The sequence below is a fragment of the Bombus flavifrons genome, chromosome 12, assembly GCF_040668555.2.
Source record: "Bombus flavifrons isolate JBK064 chromosome 12, iyBomFlav1_principal, whole genome shotgun sequence".
Classification (NCBI taxonomy): domain Eukaryota; kingdom Metazoa; phylum Arthropoda; class Insecta; order Hymenoptera; family Apidae; genus Bombus; species Bombus flavifrons.
The window spans coordinates 12240524-12259928 of record NC_138453.1 but is presented as its reverse complement, the minus strand read 5'-3'; the positions used below and the strand labels follow the sequence as shown (position 1 = coordinate 12259928).

The 19405-nt window shown below is 37.2% G+C and overlaps 4 protein-coding genes across 6 annotated transcripts; 2 read left to right on the top strand and 2 right to left on the bottom strand.

Moving 5' to 3' along the window:
* Nucleotides 1-900: 900 nt before the first annotated feature.
* On the bottom strand, nucleotides 901-6137 carry ergic53 (lectin, mannose binding protein ergic53). Of its 2 annotated transcripts, none has more exons than XM_069124744.1 (11): nucleotides 6013-6137; nucleotides 4789-4997; nucleotides 4283-4339; nucleotides 3789-4059; nucleotides 3600-3699; nucleotides 3411-3522; nucleotides 3160-3334; nucleotides 2895-3091; nucleotides 2631-2824; nucleotides 2357-2562; nucleotides 901-2264 (listed from the first exon to the last, which is right to left on the bottom strand). In XM_069124744.1, the coding sequence occupies exons 1-11, from the start codon at nucleotides 6135-6137 to the stop codon at nucleotides 2228-2230; spliced, it is 1683 nt and encodes a 560-aa protein (XP_068980845.1). In that variant the 3' UTR covers nucleotides 901-2227. The 2 variants fall into 2 exon arrangements, with proteins under 2 accessions (XP_068980845.1, XP_068980846.1); XM_069124745.1 differs by having other exon boundaries at nucleotides 2631-2821.
* Nucleotides 6083-9358, top strand: Vti1a (Vesicle transport through interaction with t-SNAREs 1a). 2 transcript variants are annotated; one of them, XR_011174687.1, is made up of 5 exons: nucleotides 6083-6217; nucleotides 6350-6408; nucleotides 6662-7009; nucleotides 7155-7388; nucleotides 9220-9358. XR_011174687.1 is itself a non-coding variant. In XM_069124770.1 (4 exons), exons 1-4 carry the CDS (start codon nucleotides 6124-6126, stop codon nucleotides 7311-7313), a joined length of 660 nt encoding a protein of 219 aa, XP_068980871.1. In that variant the 5' UTR covers nucleotides 6083-6123; the 3' UTR covers nucleotides 7314-7867. The 2 variants fall into 2 exon arrangements, 1 of the variants encoding a protein (XP_068980871.1); XM_069124770.1 differs by lacking the exon at nucleotides 9220-9358 and having other exon boundaries at nucleotides 7155-7867.
* On the bottom strand, nucleotides 8141-16988 carry LOC138185636 (long-chain-fatty-acid--CoA ligase 1). Its single transcript, XM_069124740.1, has 8 exons — nucleotides 16854-16988; nucleotides 16166-16289; nucleotides 15634-15970; nucleotides 14687-15155; nucleotides 11233-11523; nucleotides 9218-9439; nucleotides 8732-9049; nucleotides 8141-8457 (listed from the first exon to the last, which is right to left on the bottom strand). The coding sequence occupies exons 1-8, from the start codon at nucleotides 16926-16928 to the stop codon at nucleotides 8320-8322; spliced, it is 1974 nt and encodes a 657-aa protein (XP_068980841.1). The 5' UTR covers nucleotides 16929-16988; the 3' UTR covers nucleotides 8141-8319.
* A 1378-nt stretch (nucleotides 16989-18366) lies between these two features.
* LOC138185645 (uncharacterized) lies at nucleotides 18367-19383 on the top strand. Its single transcript, XM_069124760.1, has one exon. The coding sequence runs from the start codon at nucleotides 18367-18369 to the stop codon at nucleotides 19381-19383; it is 1017 nt and encodes a 338-aa protein (XP_068980861.1).
* Nucleotides 19384-19405: the final 22 nt, after the last annotated feature.

Below are 19405 nucleotides of genomic sequence, written 5' to 3'. Positions count from 1 at the left end.
CTTGGCTACTGAAACTTTTAAAATTCTGCCATTGCGTTATAAATTTGAAGAAGCAAACTTGAAGGAACCTCTGTCTATGACAGTGGTTCCCACAGGGTGCGCCGCCGCCGCCGCTAGACCAAGTACATATCTACGATTTTTCAGTATTTTTAATTGTATTACACATCTCTAATTTACTCCAGTCTTGATACATATAAATACCTCTTTCGAGTAAATTTTACAATCTATAAACAAAATGGATCAAAATATTTATACATTTTCTAAAGTACGTTGTGATTAAAGAAAGTTTGGGAACCACTGATAAGAAAAGAAACACTCGATTAAATAATGTATAACTAAATTAGAAACTTAATAAAAACTATCTCAATATAAAAAGCTACAAAATTAATATTATGCATTTGAATGTATTCTATCGTAAAACTTATGTTGTTGTATGTGTGAATTTTTGATACCGAATTAATAAATTTGTTGTTCCATAAAAATGTTAATTTTAAAAAATATTACTATTTAAATATTACACATACAACGTTAAACAAATATTTCTTTAGGCATAAGTGCCTGATAAATGGAATAATCCTTAGCGAAATCAATAAAATTAGTAATCAAATAGCTTTAAACTGATAAACAGAGCTGGACAATTCTATTTAAATAACAGTTTTATTTAATAGGTAATTTTTTAAATTTTGCTAAAAGCTTTATTAATTAGTTATGAAGCCTCACCGTTTTTCTGTTTCGTTGTTACGTTATAGGTTATAACCATGATACTTTAATTTACGCCTTTTAATATTTCACTCTTTATCTGCTTTCCTATACCGTTTCATCAGGGAGCTATGTAGTACGAAAGAAAATTATATTTTATTTGTAAAGTAAATAAAAATGCAATTATTTGTACAAAAGACATTTGATAAAGTTTAACATATAATGTATGTTTTAAAACTTTACAGAATAATCACATACCCATATCAAATTCTTCAAAAATTGATAAGAAAACTCAGCAAAACCGTTGTGCAATTTGTTACATTACTCGTTACATCAGATTTCGATCGATCGCTTCAATGGTTTCGAGGATTATAGTTGATCGATGTATCACTTACAATTAGTTTTCAAATAATCGCAGTCTCGTGCAAGTTTCTTTGAAGTTCAACTCGTTCATTAAACTTCAAATCATATTTTTTCGATTAGTAATTTTATTATCAGATATATTTCATTATACATTTACAATCTTCGATAAACTTTTACAAATGCAATAAGGTTGACAAGAATACCGAGTTTGCGGATAATTCGAGTTTGTTTTTCTCTACGCTTCTACTCGATACACCATATACACTTACAAAGTACGTATTCGATTAATAAAAACTTTTCTTATAATAGAGCTTCGGGGGCGTAGTGATTGTTCGACGTCGCTTTCCCACTCTGCCTTCTTACTTTGAATTCGATAGAGCCATATTACGGGTTTCTTATTTTTAATTTTAAGTATCTGACACGTTAGAAACGTGGAACTTACCTACACGCTCGATCGCCTAAGGGAATGTAGTACCAGATCGACAAATATTATAAGTAATATAATAAGAATTATTGGACTTCTTGGGGAAAAAATTGTCTCAGCTTCCGTTATTCGATATGCCAATTTTCGATACGAAATTTGTTTATAAACATTTATACGTTTTTTAACGTCACGTTAAATCAATACGTAAAAAAACAATTATTTTTTTAAAGAAAAATTTTTTAAAGAAAACTAGTTAAAAAATATGTGCACATAACACAAAGTATTTCTAATGAACGATGATAAAAGAATATATATCGTACACAACCATCTAAACACAACAAAATTTGTCACATTCGAAGATCACTGAATATCAATGAGATATTAAATTATTCGCCTCAATTTCGCGTCTACTTTCTGCCACTTTATATATATCTATGTCTATGGTTTACAATGACAAGAAACATATGACGCGTTGAGAATTATATTCAAAATGACTGAATTATACCAAGCTGAGCATAATTAATGATTTCTTTTTTATCATACTTTAGGAGCATTGACTGCTCCTTATCATATCACGTTAGGTCTATCGTGGATGAAGAATGTGTTTATTGTACAAATGTTCAGCAAAAATGCACGTTTTACGAATACGATTAACAAGTGATAAAAATATTAAATCAGTACGCAAAGGTAGAAATTTATCTTTATACCCTTACTTCTGCACTGTAGGATTGAAAACAAGCATTAGTACAACTTCTTCGCCTGTGCTTCTTTGTTGTCTCTGCAAACAAAAAGATGATTTAAGTTCGATAATCTATGGCTACATCATCTATGTAAGACAAAGTAAATATTTAAAATAAAGCAAATATTTACCGGTACATGCTGTACCCTAGTAAAATTATCATCTGAACTGCCACAAAAAGTAAGAACATCGTTGTTGTTAAACAGCTCGTTGTTGGACAATCTGTTCCACCACTGTTTACTTTAGTACTTATTTGTGTAATATCTCTTTTTAATGTATTAAGTCCATCTCGCATTTCCGAAATAAGTGAATGATAATCATATCCCATCGGCTGCACCTATATAATATTCATTTTTAGTTGAAAATATTACTGGAAAACTATCAAAATTAAATGTTAATAAACACCTGAGCGGTAGGACTTCGAGCCTGATTATTAAGAATAAGATCAGTCTTGGAATGCACCTCATTTATATAGGATTCTATTTGTTTTGCTGTACTTATTATATTTTTTTGATTATTTAATACAGTATCGACTTCTTGTCGGCGAATCGTATCAATAAGCTGTATTTGTCCTGGTTGGCCTCCCACTTGCACACCTACTTATTTTATAGTTGCTAAATTTCCTATTTACATTTATGTTTAATTATCGATAATTCAACAAGACCTTACCACCAACTTGAAGTTGGGATATTAAACTTAAAGATCGCTCTTGTCTTCCAACTATTTCGTCGAGTTTCCTATTAAGTTCGCGCAGCGCATCGAACATTTGACTTTGACCAGAGAAAATTTGTCGCAATTCTCTTTGATTATCAGTTTCAAAATATTCTACAAATTCCTCTTTCTCACGATGTTCGTTTGGATGATCTCTGTTGAATTAAATTATTTTGTGAAAACACACCTTATACTTGAAATATGCTTGTGTAATGTTCTTTACCTTCTATACTCTTCTTTCTGTTGTTCCAATTTTTTCTGATAATCCATATACTCCTGACTAAGTTTTTGTTGTTCAAGCTCAAGAGATACTTTATGTTCCTCAGTCCTCATCTGACCAGTAAGAAATAGAGAATGTGTTAAGAAATGTGAGACATCATGGTCATCGGCCAAACCACCTTAAATGAAACATTATAGAAAATTGTAATTATATTGAAATAAAAATTAACTTGATATTCTTCTTATAATAAGTACCAGTAGCAGCAGAGACACCAAAGTACCCTCCTTTTGGTAGAACAACATTTTCAACTCGGAAACATATTTCATAATCTTGTTCATTGTTTGTCATACCATTATGGAATAGCACCTTTAATTAAGCATTAAAAATTATATGACAAGTACAATAGCAAATAAGAAGTCATATAAATTTATAAATACACTTACTGTTAGAATGTTCTCATAATATTCAATTTTTGCTCTTGTGGCAAATGGCTTATTACGAAAATCTCTCAAGCAACCAGCAGATAGCTGTGTTGTACCATCACTATATTAAAATCAAGGTAAAGAATCATTCATTGAAAATATTAATTAACACTAAAAACACTAAAAAATATAATAAGAAATGTAATTCACTTAGTATGATCAAAGCTTTCTGTGCCATCATTGAGGACTGCCATGATGTAAGGGTTGTTGTGTTTATTGTCATTGTCAAAGGAGTCGAAGAAAATTCCAAGACCTTTCCATTGATCAGAACTACCAAAGACAGTGCCATTATAAGCACCCTTTTCAGCAGTGTACCAAAAGGCTAAACCATCCGCTCCAATTCTTCCCCTTCCTGTTATTCTGAATATTAATTCAACTTCCCACCAATTAAAGGTAACAGGCTGTTTCACCCATATCGCACCTAAATATTATTTTAAATTCAAATATCATACCACTTTTTATTAATATAAAAGGATTATATTATGTTAACTTCTATTGCCCATATGCCTGATATAATAATATTGGATGTCATATAATAACTACCAAGTGGCAGTTTAAAATATCTTTATTTACACTAAGAAATAATCTTTATTATGATTTAAGAAAATTAAAATTGGAGTTAATAAAATCAATTTTTCACATACCTTTCTGGCTTCTCAACGATGGAGCAACTCTAACGTTTTCTGCGCTAGCAATCGCATCTGAAATAAAGATGATATTTGTTGTAAATGATAGAACAACAAAAAATTACTTATAAAACAATATATGATGCACCATAAGTTCATGGATATGATAATAAACTTCTATATATCATAACATTGAATTATAAAATTGAATTCCTACGTGTGAAAACAGATTTCGAACAATTAACTGTGTTTAAATGTTTAGAATAAACTAAATTAGTATTTCAAGTGTAAATAACAACATGTACATGTGTTGTGATTGTTGAAATTTCATCAAATTTTACCAAGTAAATATCATCATTTTAATGCATAAGTTCATTCAAGAGCATGAAATTCAATTAAAATTGGAATTTCTAAGCAAAATAATAGCGCTTTCCATTTAAATAATCAAAAAGCCGACTATAAGAAAAGAACATACGGCAGTATTTTATAACACGCGTAATTGGTTAGGTTGATACTTTACTTACTTCCTCCGTATTCCCAAAAAGGCACGCTCCCATCTTTTTGTGCGAGATACGGTGGCTTAAACGAGTATTTATATTCGAATTTTCGATGGGGTGTCTCACCGAGAACCGCATAAATTACACAAAATACATGAAAAATTAAAAGCCACCTCACCTCGGCGGCCATCTTCATTTCGACTGTTGAATCGAAAGTAGATTGACCGTAGTCGACTCTGCAACCAGTTAAAACGATTGGTAGTACTCTCTATGAATTCTTCTTTTGATTGGTGTATTACCAATGACGTGTCAATTTTGTAGCCATATTTCGAAGATTTCACCCTCCACTACTGTTGTATTATTTTACTGGTATTATAACTTTTTATTTTCTTATGATATTCGACTTGGTAAAAGGATCACATAGAAGTTTATTAGTTTCCTACCATGAGCCTTATGTACTGAATTTATGTTTCTGTCTTTTGAGGACGTGTCATAGAGAAACATGGCGTTATAATGAATCAAGTGTCCGGTAGATTTAACAACAAATAAGGAATTTATCAATGAACGTCATTCATTTAGAATTGCATGAATGCAACTTTTGCAGAATAAATAGTTTTAAAAATTATTGATAAAACTCTGTGACGATATATGATTCAACTATAGATACTTTAGACAGTACAAAATAGCATATACATTGAGGAATTTTTTACTAAACGTGTTAAGTACATATATATTTTTAGTATTCTTATTGCGCATATTTAATTAAGTAAAAATAAAACTGTTATTTCACTGTTGCTGATAAAGCGAAAGTTTCGAAACCGCTGATGTATCACTGATAAAATTTGCTTATCCTTGTATTCGATCGTATCTTTAAATTTTACATGTACAATCTGAAAATGATCGTATCTTTAAATTTTAATATGTACAATACCAGAGAGAAAATATAATCCCTACGAATATTAACAAGCTTGTTTAAAATATGTATGTAAATAGTTCATGCAGACACAAACGTATAATTTACAAATCTTTCGAATATATTGGAGTATATGTAAATATATAAAAAACTAAAGTATATTAATATTTCATATGATTATTTTATTGTTTCTATTTTCTGTTTAAGCAAAAAGGTCGATACAATATATGATACGATATGATACAAAAATCGACTGTTTATGTAACTTTTAATATGTACATTTTTTTCTATTTTTTTCCATGTAGAGAATGATTGCAAATACAAAGCCAAATACATACATTTTCTCAGCTGATTTCAGAACGCAGCTGTAACCAGTTATTCGATGTGTAATCTCTGATAGTGAACGTCCTCTTTTCCATATATTCGTCTCCAATGGAAATACGTTCAAGATGGCGTCGCTCATTGACAACTATGAGCAACAATACGCCGTTTTGACAGCTGACATTACTGCAAAAATTGGTAGAATAAGAACACAAAGCGGCAGTAAGTACGATCAAAACAGAATCATAGTGGTCCTCTTATTGTGGAGCACAAATCGTTGTTTTTAAAGTGAACACTGTCTATCCTCTGGCATTATTAAACAACAATAATCGATACACGTGACGTAATTTACAGATGAGAAAAGGCTGTCCATTCAAGATGTGGATAGGCAGATCGAAGAGGCTCAAGAACTGGTAAAATGAAATATTTATTTTGTCTTCTATTTTAAAATCATTCTAATACATCAAAGTTTCAATTTGCTAAAAAATTCCGAAAGTTTATATTTTCAGTTTTAGGGTTAGAGTGAAATTGATTTTTCATTTTTATTTTGCATATGAAAATAAGTAGAATGAAAAGATCATATATTTTAACGACAGTATTTAATCAAAGACTGAATAACTACATAAAGTTTTGATAGTTTCTGTTGTTCTTATGTTTGACCTGTAGCTCGAGCAAATGGAATTGGAGGTTCGTGGGGTGAATGGTGCAGCACGTGATCGGTTGCGTGGTCGGGTAGAGAGTCATAGGGCAGAATTAAAACGATTGACACAAGAATTTCAATCAGCCAAAAAGGCAAAGGATGAAAGTATTGAAATAAGCAGGGAAGATTCATGGGAGAATAATATTACAGAGGACCAGAAAAAAAGATTATTAGATACCTCAGAACAAATAGACCGCACAGGTAGAACTTTACAGAATGGATATCGAATGGTATTAGAAACAGAAGAAATTGGTTCTCAAGTATTGAAGGAACTGCACGAGCAAAGAGAGACGATTCAAAAAGGAAGAGCAAGGGTAAGATATTAGTTTGATCTTATATGTATATATTATATAAATATACATACACATATATAAATTTTTGTCAAATATAAGTATTCAAACTGCTTTGTTACTGTTACAATGTTATTATTAATACGATAATATAATTTATTTGTTCTAGTTACGAGATACGGATGCAGAGCTAGGTCGTGGTTCACGTTTACTCTCGGGAATGATGTTTAGAAGTCTTCAACAAAGAATTGTTTTAGCAGTAGTGGCATTAACGCTTATAATTGTTGCTTGTATTGTCATGTACTATAGCTTTAAATCTAAAAGCTAAAGACGAAAGTAGAACGAACGTTTTGGTCGGGAGATATTGGTTCAGAAGCCATATTTAATATTCACTCAATTTCAGGTATTATGATTATTGAATACAATGTTTGTTAGGGGATTATTAAATTACACACGAAGGAATGTTATACATCATCCTTTCATTGATCTTTTCACTCATTTGGAGCATTTAGTATCATTATAATTTAAGCCTTCTATGCTCACTAATGTTAATCACAGTTCCGTATGGATTCAATATATATTTAATGTTACCACACAAGAAGAAACGCTTAAATATGACAGAATTACGTCAAACAGTGAGAGAAAAGTTCTAATGTATTATTAATAATTATAAAAAGTTAATCTGTCCAGCGCCGTATGTGAACATTGTTCACAGAAACGGAATTTATTAAAATGTTCCCATGTATTTAGAATCATCTTGTAGTACGTTTTTAAGTTGTCCGGTTTTGCAATCTATTTATTACATTAATCTCAAGTTTGTTTTACACATTGCACATATACCCGATTGCATTTTACGGTAATAAATGATTATTGGTTTTTAAATATCCTACTTTGTACTAAATCATAATTCAGAATTCATTTGACTATTGTTATCGATAAAAATATACATCTATAATGTACCGTTAAGTGTGTCATAAAGGCGGTAATAATTTGTATCAAAATACAGGAATAGGGAGACGAAGAAATCTGTAAATACACGCGACAAATATCGAAGGATGACTATAGTCAAGAGAAAACGAGACGCGCCTAATAATAACACATTTTATTATAATGTTATCGATTATCTTAGTAGCCTAAACGGTGCTTTTCTTCTGCTTTTATTTTTGCGCCTCTATGTAATTGTGAAGAAAATGATATAATAAAGTATCGCGGGGTAACAAATATTCGATGGCGGAAGTGATTTCTCTATGAATGCGACGCAAACGTGTCTCGATTTTTCGCGTTGCTGTTCTCGATGCTAAAGAAAACAGAATCAAAGACAATGCTCAGTCTAATCAGTCCAAATGTCGATAGAGATCTTCTATCTGCGGTTTGAAGTAGTCTTTCAACTGAGGTCGTTTCATTTTCAATGTTGGTGTAAGAAGACCATTTTGTACGGAGAACGGATCCGGATGTAAATAAATGTCTTTCACCTGATATAAACAGAAATGATAGTATTGTATATAACTTTCAAACTGCGTCAATGATAGAAGTTACTTCGAAATTATTTCACTTTACAGTAAAATTTGTATCCTTTAAACGTTACGTGAGCGGTGCGTTTAAAGGTCTTGGATACTTTAGTCGAAAAATATTTTTAATTGTTACGTCGATAAAAAAGACCTTTCTTTTTTTGTTTTCCTTTATGCGCGTAAACAAATGAAAGGAAATTAATTATTTTAAGTAGAAATATTGGCAGATTTTTCCCACCTGTTCGAAAGATTTGAGACCGGCTTCTTTTCCCCACGAAAGCATGTCGTCCATGATCAACTGTTTGACTTGCGGATTAGCACATAATACGCTGAGTGTACCTGGTATACCGTTTTCCACCGCCCAACATTTTACAACATCCACGTGTGGTATTACTATTCCTACAACGCAAGATTTTAGGGATTCCCCGTGGAGGAACACTTGATGAACATATTGACTGCGTAAATAAATATTCTCGATTTTCTCTGGAACTATGTACTCTCCTTGCGAAAGCTTGAAGGTGTGTTTCCTTCGATCGATTATTTTAAGTGTTCCATTCTAGAAAGAAAGAATCGTATTAATTTGATTAATTCAAATAGAAAATATGGAAATAGTAATAAAAGTATAATAGCAGTAATATTCTATTTGTAACAAAAAATTAATTCGGACTTGCGTTGAACCAGATGTATCATGAGAAATATGTTTAATTATATCGTTTCCTCTTACAGGTAACCACATGCCAACGTCACCGGTATGGTGCCAGCCGAATTCATCGATAACTTGAGCAGTTCTTTCGGGATCCTTGAAGTACCCTACGAAAACGTTGGTGCCTTTTACGCACACTTCGCCTTGATTCTTCTTCGCAAAGTATTCCATTTCCGGAACGTCCACCAATTTAATGCAGCAACAAGGGACTGGTGGACCTACATGTTCTGGTACATGATCGCCCTATAATAATAACGCATAAAGGTAGATAAATTCAGATTCTCGCTATTAGATATCGAGAATATTTTTAGCTAATTCTTTAATTGTATTTTTACTATTGTACGTTTTTAAACTGATAATTCATTCGGGTGAATGCTTCGTAATTACTTGAAACATTCGCTGCAAATATTGTTAAGCTGCTGTGTAACGTGTTATGTAAATCGAATAAATCTGCAAATCAACATACGTACGAGAAATATGTAAATTTGGTATTTTTTGTACGATTGCAACAATAAGTCTACCAGTTATCAGTTTAAACACTGAAGTAGAAATTATAAATTACGAATATCTTATCTGACTTATATAATTTACATCGAACTGTTCGTTATAACGGAATGTCAGTTACGACACATAGTAAAACCATATTTTACACAAAACGGCTATTTGTTATCGCGAGCTGAGCAATTATTTATTCTATACCATCACTCGGCATTACACCGTGTACCGTAGTACGCCGAGTATTTTACAAATGTTCTCTTTTTAACGTAATTTAGACCATAATGACTTTGTACAAAATGATAGAATATTTTACAGTAGTTGTAGACGCGTATGCATACATATATTTACACGGTCGATCGTGATGATTTACCAAGTGACGTGATTTACCACGTGCTTTGGCGCGTGGTTGCAACATTTTTTTCTCGCCGGTCTGCCCGACAAGAATATACCTATGCCCGCGTATAAATAATAGCTGGTTTCGTCTAGCCACGTATAATACATCGATACCTGTAAATATGCCAAGAATAGTGACCACGCGTGTCACTTGATCGTTGTTCAGTTGAACTCGATCGAAATCGAATGATCTCATCGCGTGTTCACCATTGTTTTGTCGACTTGTCTCCACTTAGAGACTATCAATTCCAACGAAGAGAAAAAATCAGTTTTAACAAGCGAATTTTCCATCGAAATTAAATTATTACATATTATTCGCAAATCAAACGCTGCAAGAATCCTTTGCGTAAACATCGTATTTTAAATTGACGATAACTTTCGGATAATTTATTTTTTTAACACAAAATGGCTTGCTTTTCTAGCTGGCTGAAATCTGTAACCCGCGATTTATAAGGTCAGCGAGTGCACACGCGATTTATTTACGGAGCATTTATTGACCGGCTCTTTCGCCGGAGAGATACGGCTATGTATCCGTTTCGAGTTGAAACGTCTGTTAACGTACCCCGTTTATTCCCCTCATTGCATTCCATTCACTACATGTATATGTATAGCATTACTCGAGTAAGAAACGGTTAAACGACAAACGTACTTTGAGGTAACTGCATGTCTTCGATTCAACGTTGACACGTTCAGTCAGCTATGTGCAACACGTGAAATTGAAAGGAAGAGAACTAATTACATATCGTTTAAAAAGGTTTCAAGATTCAAATAATTCAAATAATGGTACCATAAAATATTACTGGCGTTAAAATTAACATCTTGTTAACTGTTAGTCTCGATTATCTTGTTTACGTCGAGTCAAATGATACATTTATCTAAATTTCTGTTTCACGTTTCACGCGAGCTATCCAAGTAATTAACTGATTAATCTCTTGTTAGAGCGAAACATAGAAATTAATTGTTTCTTTAACGGGTGTTAAGCGCCGAGTGTCTAGTACCATTAACACCGATCAATGATCGATCGCTTAACGCATGAATTAATCAAGTAAAAAAAATATGAAAAACGTAAAGCGAAATTTGTGCGATACACTTAAGAACGTATAAACCATTTACAGCCCAGTCATTAGCGTTTGAACCATTCTGACCTGGACAGTAAGAGTGATCGGTGCACCGCACTCGGTCTGACCATATCCCTCGACGACTATACAGCCGAGAGCGCATCTGGTGAAGGTGAGAACGTTGCCCGCTAATGGAGCAGATCCAACGACCATCAGCCTCAACCTGCCTCCTGTCGATTCCTTGATCTTCGCGAAGGCCAGCTTGTCCCACACGCTGTTGTTCCTGATGATCCCTTTCTTGATCTCTGCCTCCTTCGCCCGCATACCCAGGCTAAATACCAGCCTCTTCAAGCACGAACTCTGAAGTTCAGTTTGGACCTGCAAAATGCCGATTGGTGACTATGCCTGCTATATTTAACGTGGTTGATCGAGCGATCCAGCTTGGTGGTGGACTGTTTTCGCGAAGAACACTGGCAACCGGCGGGTGAACGAGTTACAATAGAGCTCCATTTATATACCCGAAAAGAAATTTTAGATGATGCTCGATCGACACGTTCTCGAAGTGAAACGAGATCTCTCGCTTTTCCATGTCGGAACAGTCAAGCATAGAAATCGTCTTGACAGCTCTGAAATTCGAGGAGCTTCTTCGAAACGTTAGAGATGGAGAATCGATCTTTTTGATGTCTCTGTACTATTAAGACATACTTGTTTACCAGGGAGTTCAATTTCTGGCTTGTACGGTTGTTACGGTTTATTCCAAACCTACTTTCGAAATATTTATTTTTGAATCTTAACTGTGCGTGAGTGGACGATTTCCTTGAAGAAAAGCTGTTTACTGGCATCGATGAGTTACGTGATCGCGCGATGATACACCTTTAGAATGCTCGTTTCGGTAGTTTGTCAGTTTTGTGTAATGGAAGATTTATGGAGTATAGGAGCTTTATATAGATTTTACATCTGTGTTTCCGTTCTATATGGTTAACGTATTAATTCGAATAATATTCTAATAAATAAATAAAATTCGATTAATATAATATCGAATAATCAACGTATTTTCTATATATTCAACTGTCATCGTCGTTCTTTAGAATCAGAGGAAAACATCGAGCCTATGCTAGTCGATAAAGTGGACTTTCGAGTGTTGCATTAATTTACGGCTCTAAGCAAAGTCATGCCATCTGGCTATTTTTGCGAATATATTCGCGCGTACCACATTCAAGAACAGAATAGAGTTATGCGTTTTTGCACGGATTACGTGTTACGAACGTGTCGAAAGCAGAGTAATCTTTATACTAGATATTAAAATTATCTCGTTGGAAGATAAATAAGAAAATTGCGATGTCTTTATAAATTCTCGTTAATAGGCTGTATCGCTATGTCAACTGTCAAGTCTGGTATTAATCGTAGCGGTAGCGGATTTTTGCTGAATCTAATATCCGAGAAATTTTGTGCTAAATTTTATATCCATTCTTGCTCCAATTATTATTATATTTCGATTTCTTCGAACTTGTGAAACGAGAGAAAACATGTGTACATATTCATTCACATCGCGAATTTGATACGTAGATTTATTATGAAAGCATAAAATGCACGAATTCCATTCATTCGGGATATCAGGGTCACGGTAGAAGATGGAACTGCCTCTCCACCTGTTTCGTCGCGCTATCCCTGTCATCCTCGATCTGGTTCTGCCAGTACTGTCTCAAAATGTATTACGTAACATTGACCTTAATAAAATGCGACTTTATATTCTTACGTATGCACTTCGTGTCGATGTACTATCGCGAAAATATTTTCGTTTTTAAAGTGCAAAAGTCTTCCTAGGAAAATATATATGGAATTAAAATCTGTAATCGATTATTCTTGTGTTATCGAAACTCTTTTAATTTCATTCGTAATAGCAACGAGATGAATAGGATCCTATCCGGCGTAATTTGTTTTCAAAAAGATTTGTAATGTTTGGAAGCGAACGAAGGTAATAAATCTTTGCTAACAGTGTTTAAGTTTCCATAAATCATCGAATGCTAAACTTTAAAAAAATAAGCTTACCGTTAAATAAGAATCATTTAAAACATACTTAACGAAAAATCAGACAGGATCGATTCAGGATAATATATTATCTGCTGATTCATACGTTTCTCGTGAGTCTCTTGATCCTCGTAGACTTATACTCGATAGACCAAGAACCGTACATTTACAACTAACAGATCACTTTCTGTCAAAGAATGTGTAAAGCGAAACTTGCTAATCCTTTTTGATTAATCGGAAGCTGAAGGGATATCCATAAATCGTCCAAGTAGTTGCGAACGGAATATAGATCGATGTATTTTTTAACAAAAAATTTTTCCTAGACCATCGATGATCTCGGATAGCTACGATACCAGTCGTTAAATATATGTATATTCTAAATTTCCTAAAACGCAGCTTCTTTTCGCAAGGCACTCTTTAAGACACTCGTAAAACGAGTACATTTTCTCGCGACATGGAAATACGTTAATCGTCCATCGATCTGAAAATAGACAAGGAAAGAGGGTTTATTATTTCGACCGTGAGCAGAGATACGTGTACGTAGAAGACATTCGCGCGAAACAAACACATCTGGATAATTTCGCTAATGCAACTGTCCATCAAACTCGAATGTAGCCGAGGCGACTCGTGATATTCGTCAAACTATTTTTAGCCACCGGTACAAGGGGAAATTCATTAAGCGTTTCACAAGATGACCGATCTTGTCTGCCGATAAATTGTCCGGGAATAAATTACTTAGCGCGTATTCTTGCACTCCGACACCTTCGTCAAGGGTAAAAATATCACTTCACTCGTAAATCGCTACTCGTTGGAGACGAACGAGTCACGAATTCCACTACTTCCGTGGGACGCGATTTCCTACGCCCTACGGGTTATCCGTCCTTGCATCTCGACGAGCACACTCTAAAATATCTTTTTCGATTCTCCGGTAACTTTGATCGCCAAGAATACCACTTGAACACTCGCCACTACCACCCAAATGGTAAACACGGAATAGAAATTTTCTAAACACATCCGCGTCAAGTATTTTGTTTAGATAATTATATTTGCGTTATTTTCGACCAAGTGCGTGGAAAAGTGTTTTACGAACGTTTGGAAAAGAAATATCAGAAGGGAGGCACAAGGTTTCGTGGTAAGTAGTAATAAACATAAATTAATCTCTTCTTCGAAGAGTTACACCTGTCTCAAGATATTTTAAGTTATAAGTTACTAAATCACTGTTTTATTTGCGTAATTGTTTTTACTTGTTTGATTTATGAATATAATTACGAACGCGAAGCGCAAGTGCGCGTTTTTCACTAATGATCTAAATATTGGTTATTTCGAAAATCAACTTCCACTTCAACCACACCGGTAATTACCGTGCTGGTTTCGTGGCAAATTGCGCGAACAAAACTCGAAACAATGGATTCAGTGTATATTTACCAGCGTCAGGTGGTAGCAGAATAAGTTGGAAACAAGGAGGTACGAGGTGATTGGGAAATCGGTGAATTTCATAAGTGGTTGTGCTCACCTTGTCGTACATTCGATTCAACAGTCTCGGCACCGCTGGCATCACGGTAGGCCTCAAGGCTTTCATATCCTCGGGCAACCTTTTGATGTCACCGCTGTAGAAACCCACGGACGCGCCCACCATGTACATGCCGTTCTCGCAGCACCGTTCCAACATGTGTGCCAGGGGCAAAAAGCTGATCATCGTATCCTTGTACGAGGGCCTGTGCTCGCCTAATTGTATCAAAACCGCGCTTATACTCGCCATCACGTTCTGATGCGTCAACATCACGCCTTTCGGATTCCCCGTGGTCCCGGACGTATAGCATATGGTGCACAGATCCGTCGTCTTGGGCGGAACTTCCGGATGATTTTTTTGCGCGCCGATACGTTCTACTTCCTCGAACTTGAACAACTCGACGCCGCGGTTCTTCGCCCTCTGGTTCGTCGCTTGTCTCGTCTCTTTTATCACCACCATTTTCCTTAGACATCTGGAACGAAAGACAATTATCCGATCGGTCGAGTCCAGTCAGGAGATAAGCAAGATTCGGCTTTGTTTGCACGAACTTCTGCATGTACTTTATATCGATCGTGAAAATCTAGTCTAGTTTATTACGTTAAATCGAATAAAATTAATCGAGTTAAATTACGTTAAAAAGTCGCGTTAGTTTACCGTGCCAAGATGTCTCAGGACATTGCACGGAAACGTTTAAATTTGTTTGCAATACCACGCGAGATTTGTAAATCGTGTCGCGCGTCGATGTTGTAAAAAATGCGTTTATATCGATTCGTGGCATACTGCCACTGCGACAACCCAACTATCGCGTTCTCGAGTGATCGGAATTGTAACTTGTATCACTGTCTGGTCGAAAACACGTTGAAACGTTCCGTCTTCGATTCTTTTAACGCAACAGGCTTACGTTCGATAAAATTATACTTCTCGAACAAATTCCGACGAAAGGCACGTACCTCGGCGCCTTGTCGAGCAGCAAATTGCACTTGCTGTCGTTTTCGCAGACGACTAAATTGATCTCAGCCTGGTTAATGATAAAGGCACAGGCATCAGGGCCCAGTGTGTCGTACAAAGGCACTACTGCCAACGAGTACGTGTAGCAAGCCTGCTCGGCGAGGATCCATTCCGGACAGTTCTGACTGTAGAGACCCACGAGTGCGTGCGATCCTGGCATCAGCCCCAAAGACACTAAGCCAGAACCGAAATTCTTCGCCCTGAGCAGGGTCTCGTTGTAATGTAGCCACTGGTACGGTTTGTTTGGTCCATCCCGCCAGCCAAGACAGGGTCCGTTGTCTGTGTGTGAAGAAGACCAGCTAACGAATAATAACCACGTACGTCCGGAAGAGGTGGCACGTATTTACGAAAATGAGAATTTGTCAAGTCACGCGTCTATCGAAATTATAGTCCCGTGTGACAGAATAGACGCGAAAACGAGACCATTCGCGTGTTAACGATTCGCAAACCATGCTGGGATGAGTTCAAACTTACTGGACTCCTTGGCGCCTTTGCGGAAACCATCGTACAGAGTCCTTGTATCCTCGTACAAGAAGCTCACGAACTTTCCCTCCTTGCTGTCCTTATAAAACCTCGACACTTTGATCAGGTCAGTACCCTGCAAAACACACACGTTTGCGCACGTGAAATCCGACGTATGTTTTTCATCGTTATATAACGGAATGCCAAGTGCAAATCTAAGAATATCGGATACGTGGTGCGACGGGGATATTGCATGGCACGTAGACGCAATGGGGTGGTACGTCCAAGTATCGACCCGCCCTCGAGATCACGAAACCCCTACAATGGAAAGCGACCGTCGCTCGAGCTTCGTTTCCCTGCTTTTCCTTCCACCATTCTTCTACCGCCTTTGCCACGATTCGACGTCGCCAAGTCGCTTGTGCAACAAGTCTGCCCACCTACACACGCGCGTGCTTCGACATCGGACAGGCTGGCCCGTGGATTTCATCAGAACCTTCTATGGTCTAATATGCGTATCGGCCATTTGTTGTGGGAATAAACCAGGAGAAATGGTTTTGTATCGCATTGTTATCTGTTCACGATTTTCTAAGATCTAACTTAGCATGCCGTCAGGTGGTCCCGAAGATGGCGAAGAACGAAAGTTAATGGGACGGTTTGAACAGGGGACCGATCGAATCGGAGAACTAAGAAAACACTCCACCTTGACTGTGTCGGACTGATCGCTGATGTCGATCGGTGGTCGAAGAGGCGGAGGGGAGAAACAACTGGACGTCATAATCTCGAGACGATCGATGAACGCTGCACAGAGAAAGCGCGCTGCACGAGCGGCCACGGGCCGACGTCCTGCTCCTTTTCAGCTGAAGATCTTGCCCGGGATACGCACGGTCACTTGAAACGAGACGAGGGCCCGTACCGGCCACGGGATCGACACCACCTCTTCAATGTCGGAGCTCACCTCTCAATCACTTTGCTTGTCAGAAGTGCTACTGCTGCTGCTGCTCCACCGAGAGGAGCGGCTGCTATCAGTAGCTCGCACATAAGACTAGCTGCTCATCTCTCTACGACGATCTTCGACTATATTTAAATATAGTGGACCGCTGGTGGAGCGAGCGTCGTCCTCAACAGCCACCGAACTTGTTGGATGATCGCCAGCGAAAAAATCGATCAACCCATCGGACTTTAACGTCGAACGAGCTGGCTGAAAGCGCTCGTTAAAGATTCTTCCGTGAACGACGACAGCCGCTTTTTCAACCACCACTGATTAATGTAAGCGTTCCAGTCGGTGATAGCGATTTAAGAAGAGTCAATATCGATCAAACGTTAGACGTTAAGTGTGATTTGATCTTCCTGCATCTGCGTTTTCCGACGAGTCGCTTTCGTTGATGCATGCGGCGCTCTGCAGCGGCTAAGATTGATTTACGACGAACCGAATTGAATTACGATTTATAGAGACTAAATATAATGATCGAAAATCGATCAAATCTTTATCAAAGGTGTATCAAAGGTAGCATAATATTTCAAATATTATTGATCGTCTGAGAGCACCCTAAAAGATCGAGATGGGACGCGCAGACGTTCTTGGAGACGATGTTGGTGATTTCTTAGTGTTTGCTTTTAAAAATAAATTTAACTGTTATAAATTAGACAGTTATTATAACGACGATACGATGATAACATTATGCCATCCTTCCACGCTGTGCATCTATTGCCTAAGCTGTCTTTCCGAGGCCTATCGCTTCAACCGATACATACTTTGAAATCTTTCCAAAATCAACGTTGAATGTAGAGAGGAATATAAGGTATCTTGTTTTTCGCAACAATGATCTTAGTATAAATATAGTTAGTTCGAATTTCCTAATTAATCAAAAAATCCCATTGTGAAAATTAACTCAAGGAACATGTCATATAATCGAAGTTTGGACCGACTTGCACACCACTATGATTCATAGCGCACCATCGAACTCTCGGACTAGCCTGGAGGTCGAGTGGCAGTCTGTCGATGATAAGGACATTCCAGCAGCAATTTCGAATCTCTCCTTCCCATTGGCAGTTATTTAAAAGCCGTCCTTCAACCTCACCCACCGGCCAAGGATTCGTTGGCAGTTGGATGCCAAATCCGATCGACTTCGGTTCGAAATCATCCAATTTTTCACTCTTTCGCGTCGATTTAAAATCCCTGAAACCCATCACCAAACCCTCCAGTGCTCTTCGCCATGAACCCTCCTCAATATATCTTCTTACTCTTCGTTGGAACTTTCTGTGTCTATGGATTGTGGAAAACCAGTTCTCTTTCCTGGCGAACCTCCACGGTACACGCGAAAGCGTCGATTCAGTTCGACCTCTCCATTCCATCGTCTTCTCCATCCGTTTTCCGTCGATTCTCTAACAAAACAAACAGAAAAACCATCGGCAAAAGTCATAAAAAGTATCGTGGAGTCGTATCCAAATACATGCTAGAGCTGTACCACCGCAGATCAGACGTGGACATAGTTCGAGCGTTAGAACCGATCCATGTGTCAGGTCCGACCAACGAAGGAGCCAGGATTCTGGTATTCTCGATACCTCCGATCGACCCAGACGAAGCTCTAGAGGTAGCAGAGTTGCTTGGCGTTGTTGGATCCATTCTCAGAGTGCGTTTAGATCATACGGACGCTTTTGGAAGCTGCAAATCGAGGAGGGACGATAGTTGGAGGGCTTTCAATGTTACTTCTGCAGTGGCTGCAAGGAGTGGTAGTGCTGTCAGATTCCGAGTATACGGTAGAGTTGGTTATCATCCTTGCGGAGACGGCCCAATCTTGTTATTGAGCTACGCCAAAGTGAGGAAGAGGCGCTTAAGGCGTTCCATTCAAGAAGAAGAGACGGACGAAGACGACGGTCCCCGAAGAAGACGTAAGAATTCCTGCAGACGACGATCTCTTTACGTAGACTTTGCACTGATCGCGTACGACGAATGGGTCGTTGCTCCACCCGGGTACGAAGCCTATCAGTGCTCTGGCAAGTGCTTTTACCCGTTCGGCGATCATCTTAGCCCCACGAAGCATGCGATCGTGCAGACGTTGGTACACGGTGCTCTCCAAGCTATCGAGGGCGGCAGCAAACCTGTTGGCAGAGCTTGCTGCGTACCGACGAGACTAGCGCCTACCAGTCTGCTTTATCTGGATGCCAGTGGAACTTTAACTTATCAGTACGGCTACGAAGACATGGTTGTGGCCGAGTGTGGCTGTCGTTAAAGTGTTCAAAATATAGGTTTAA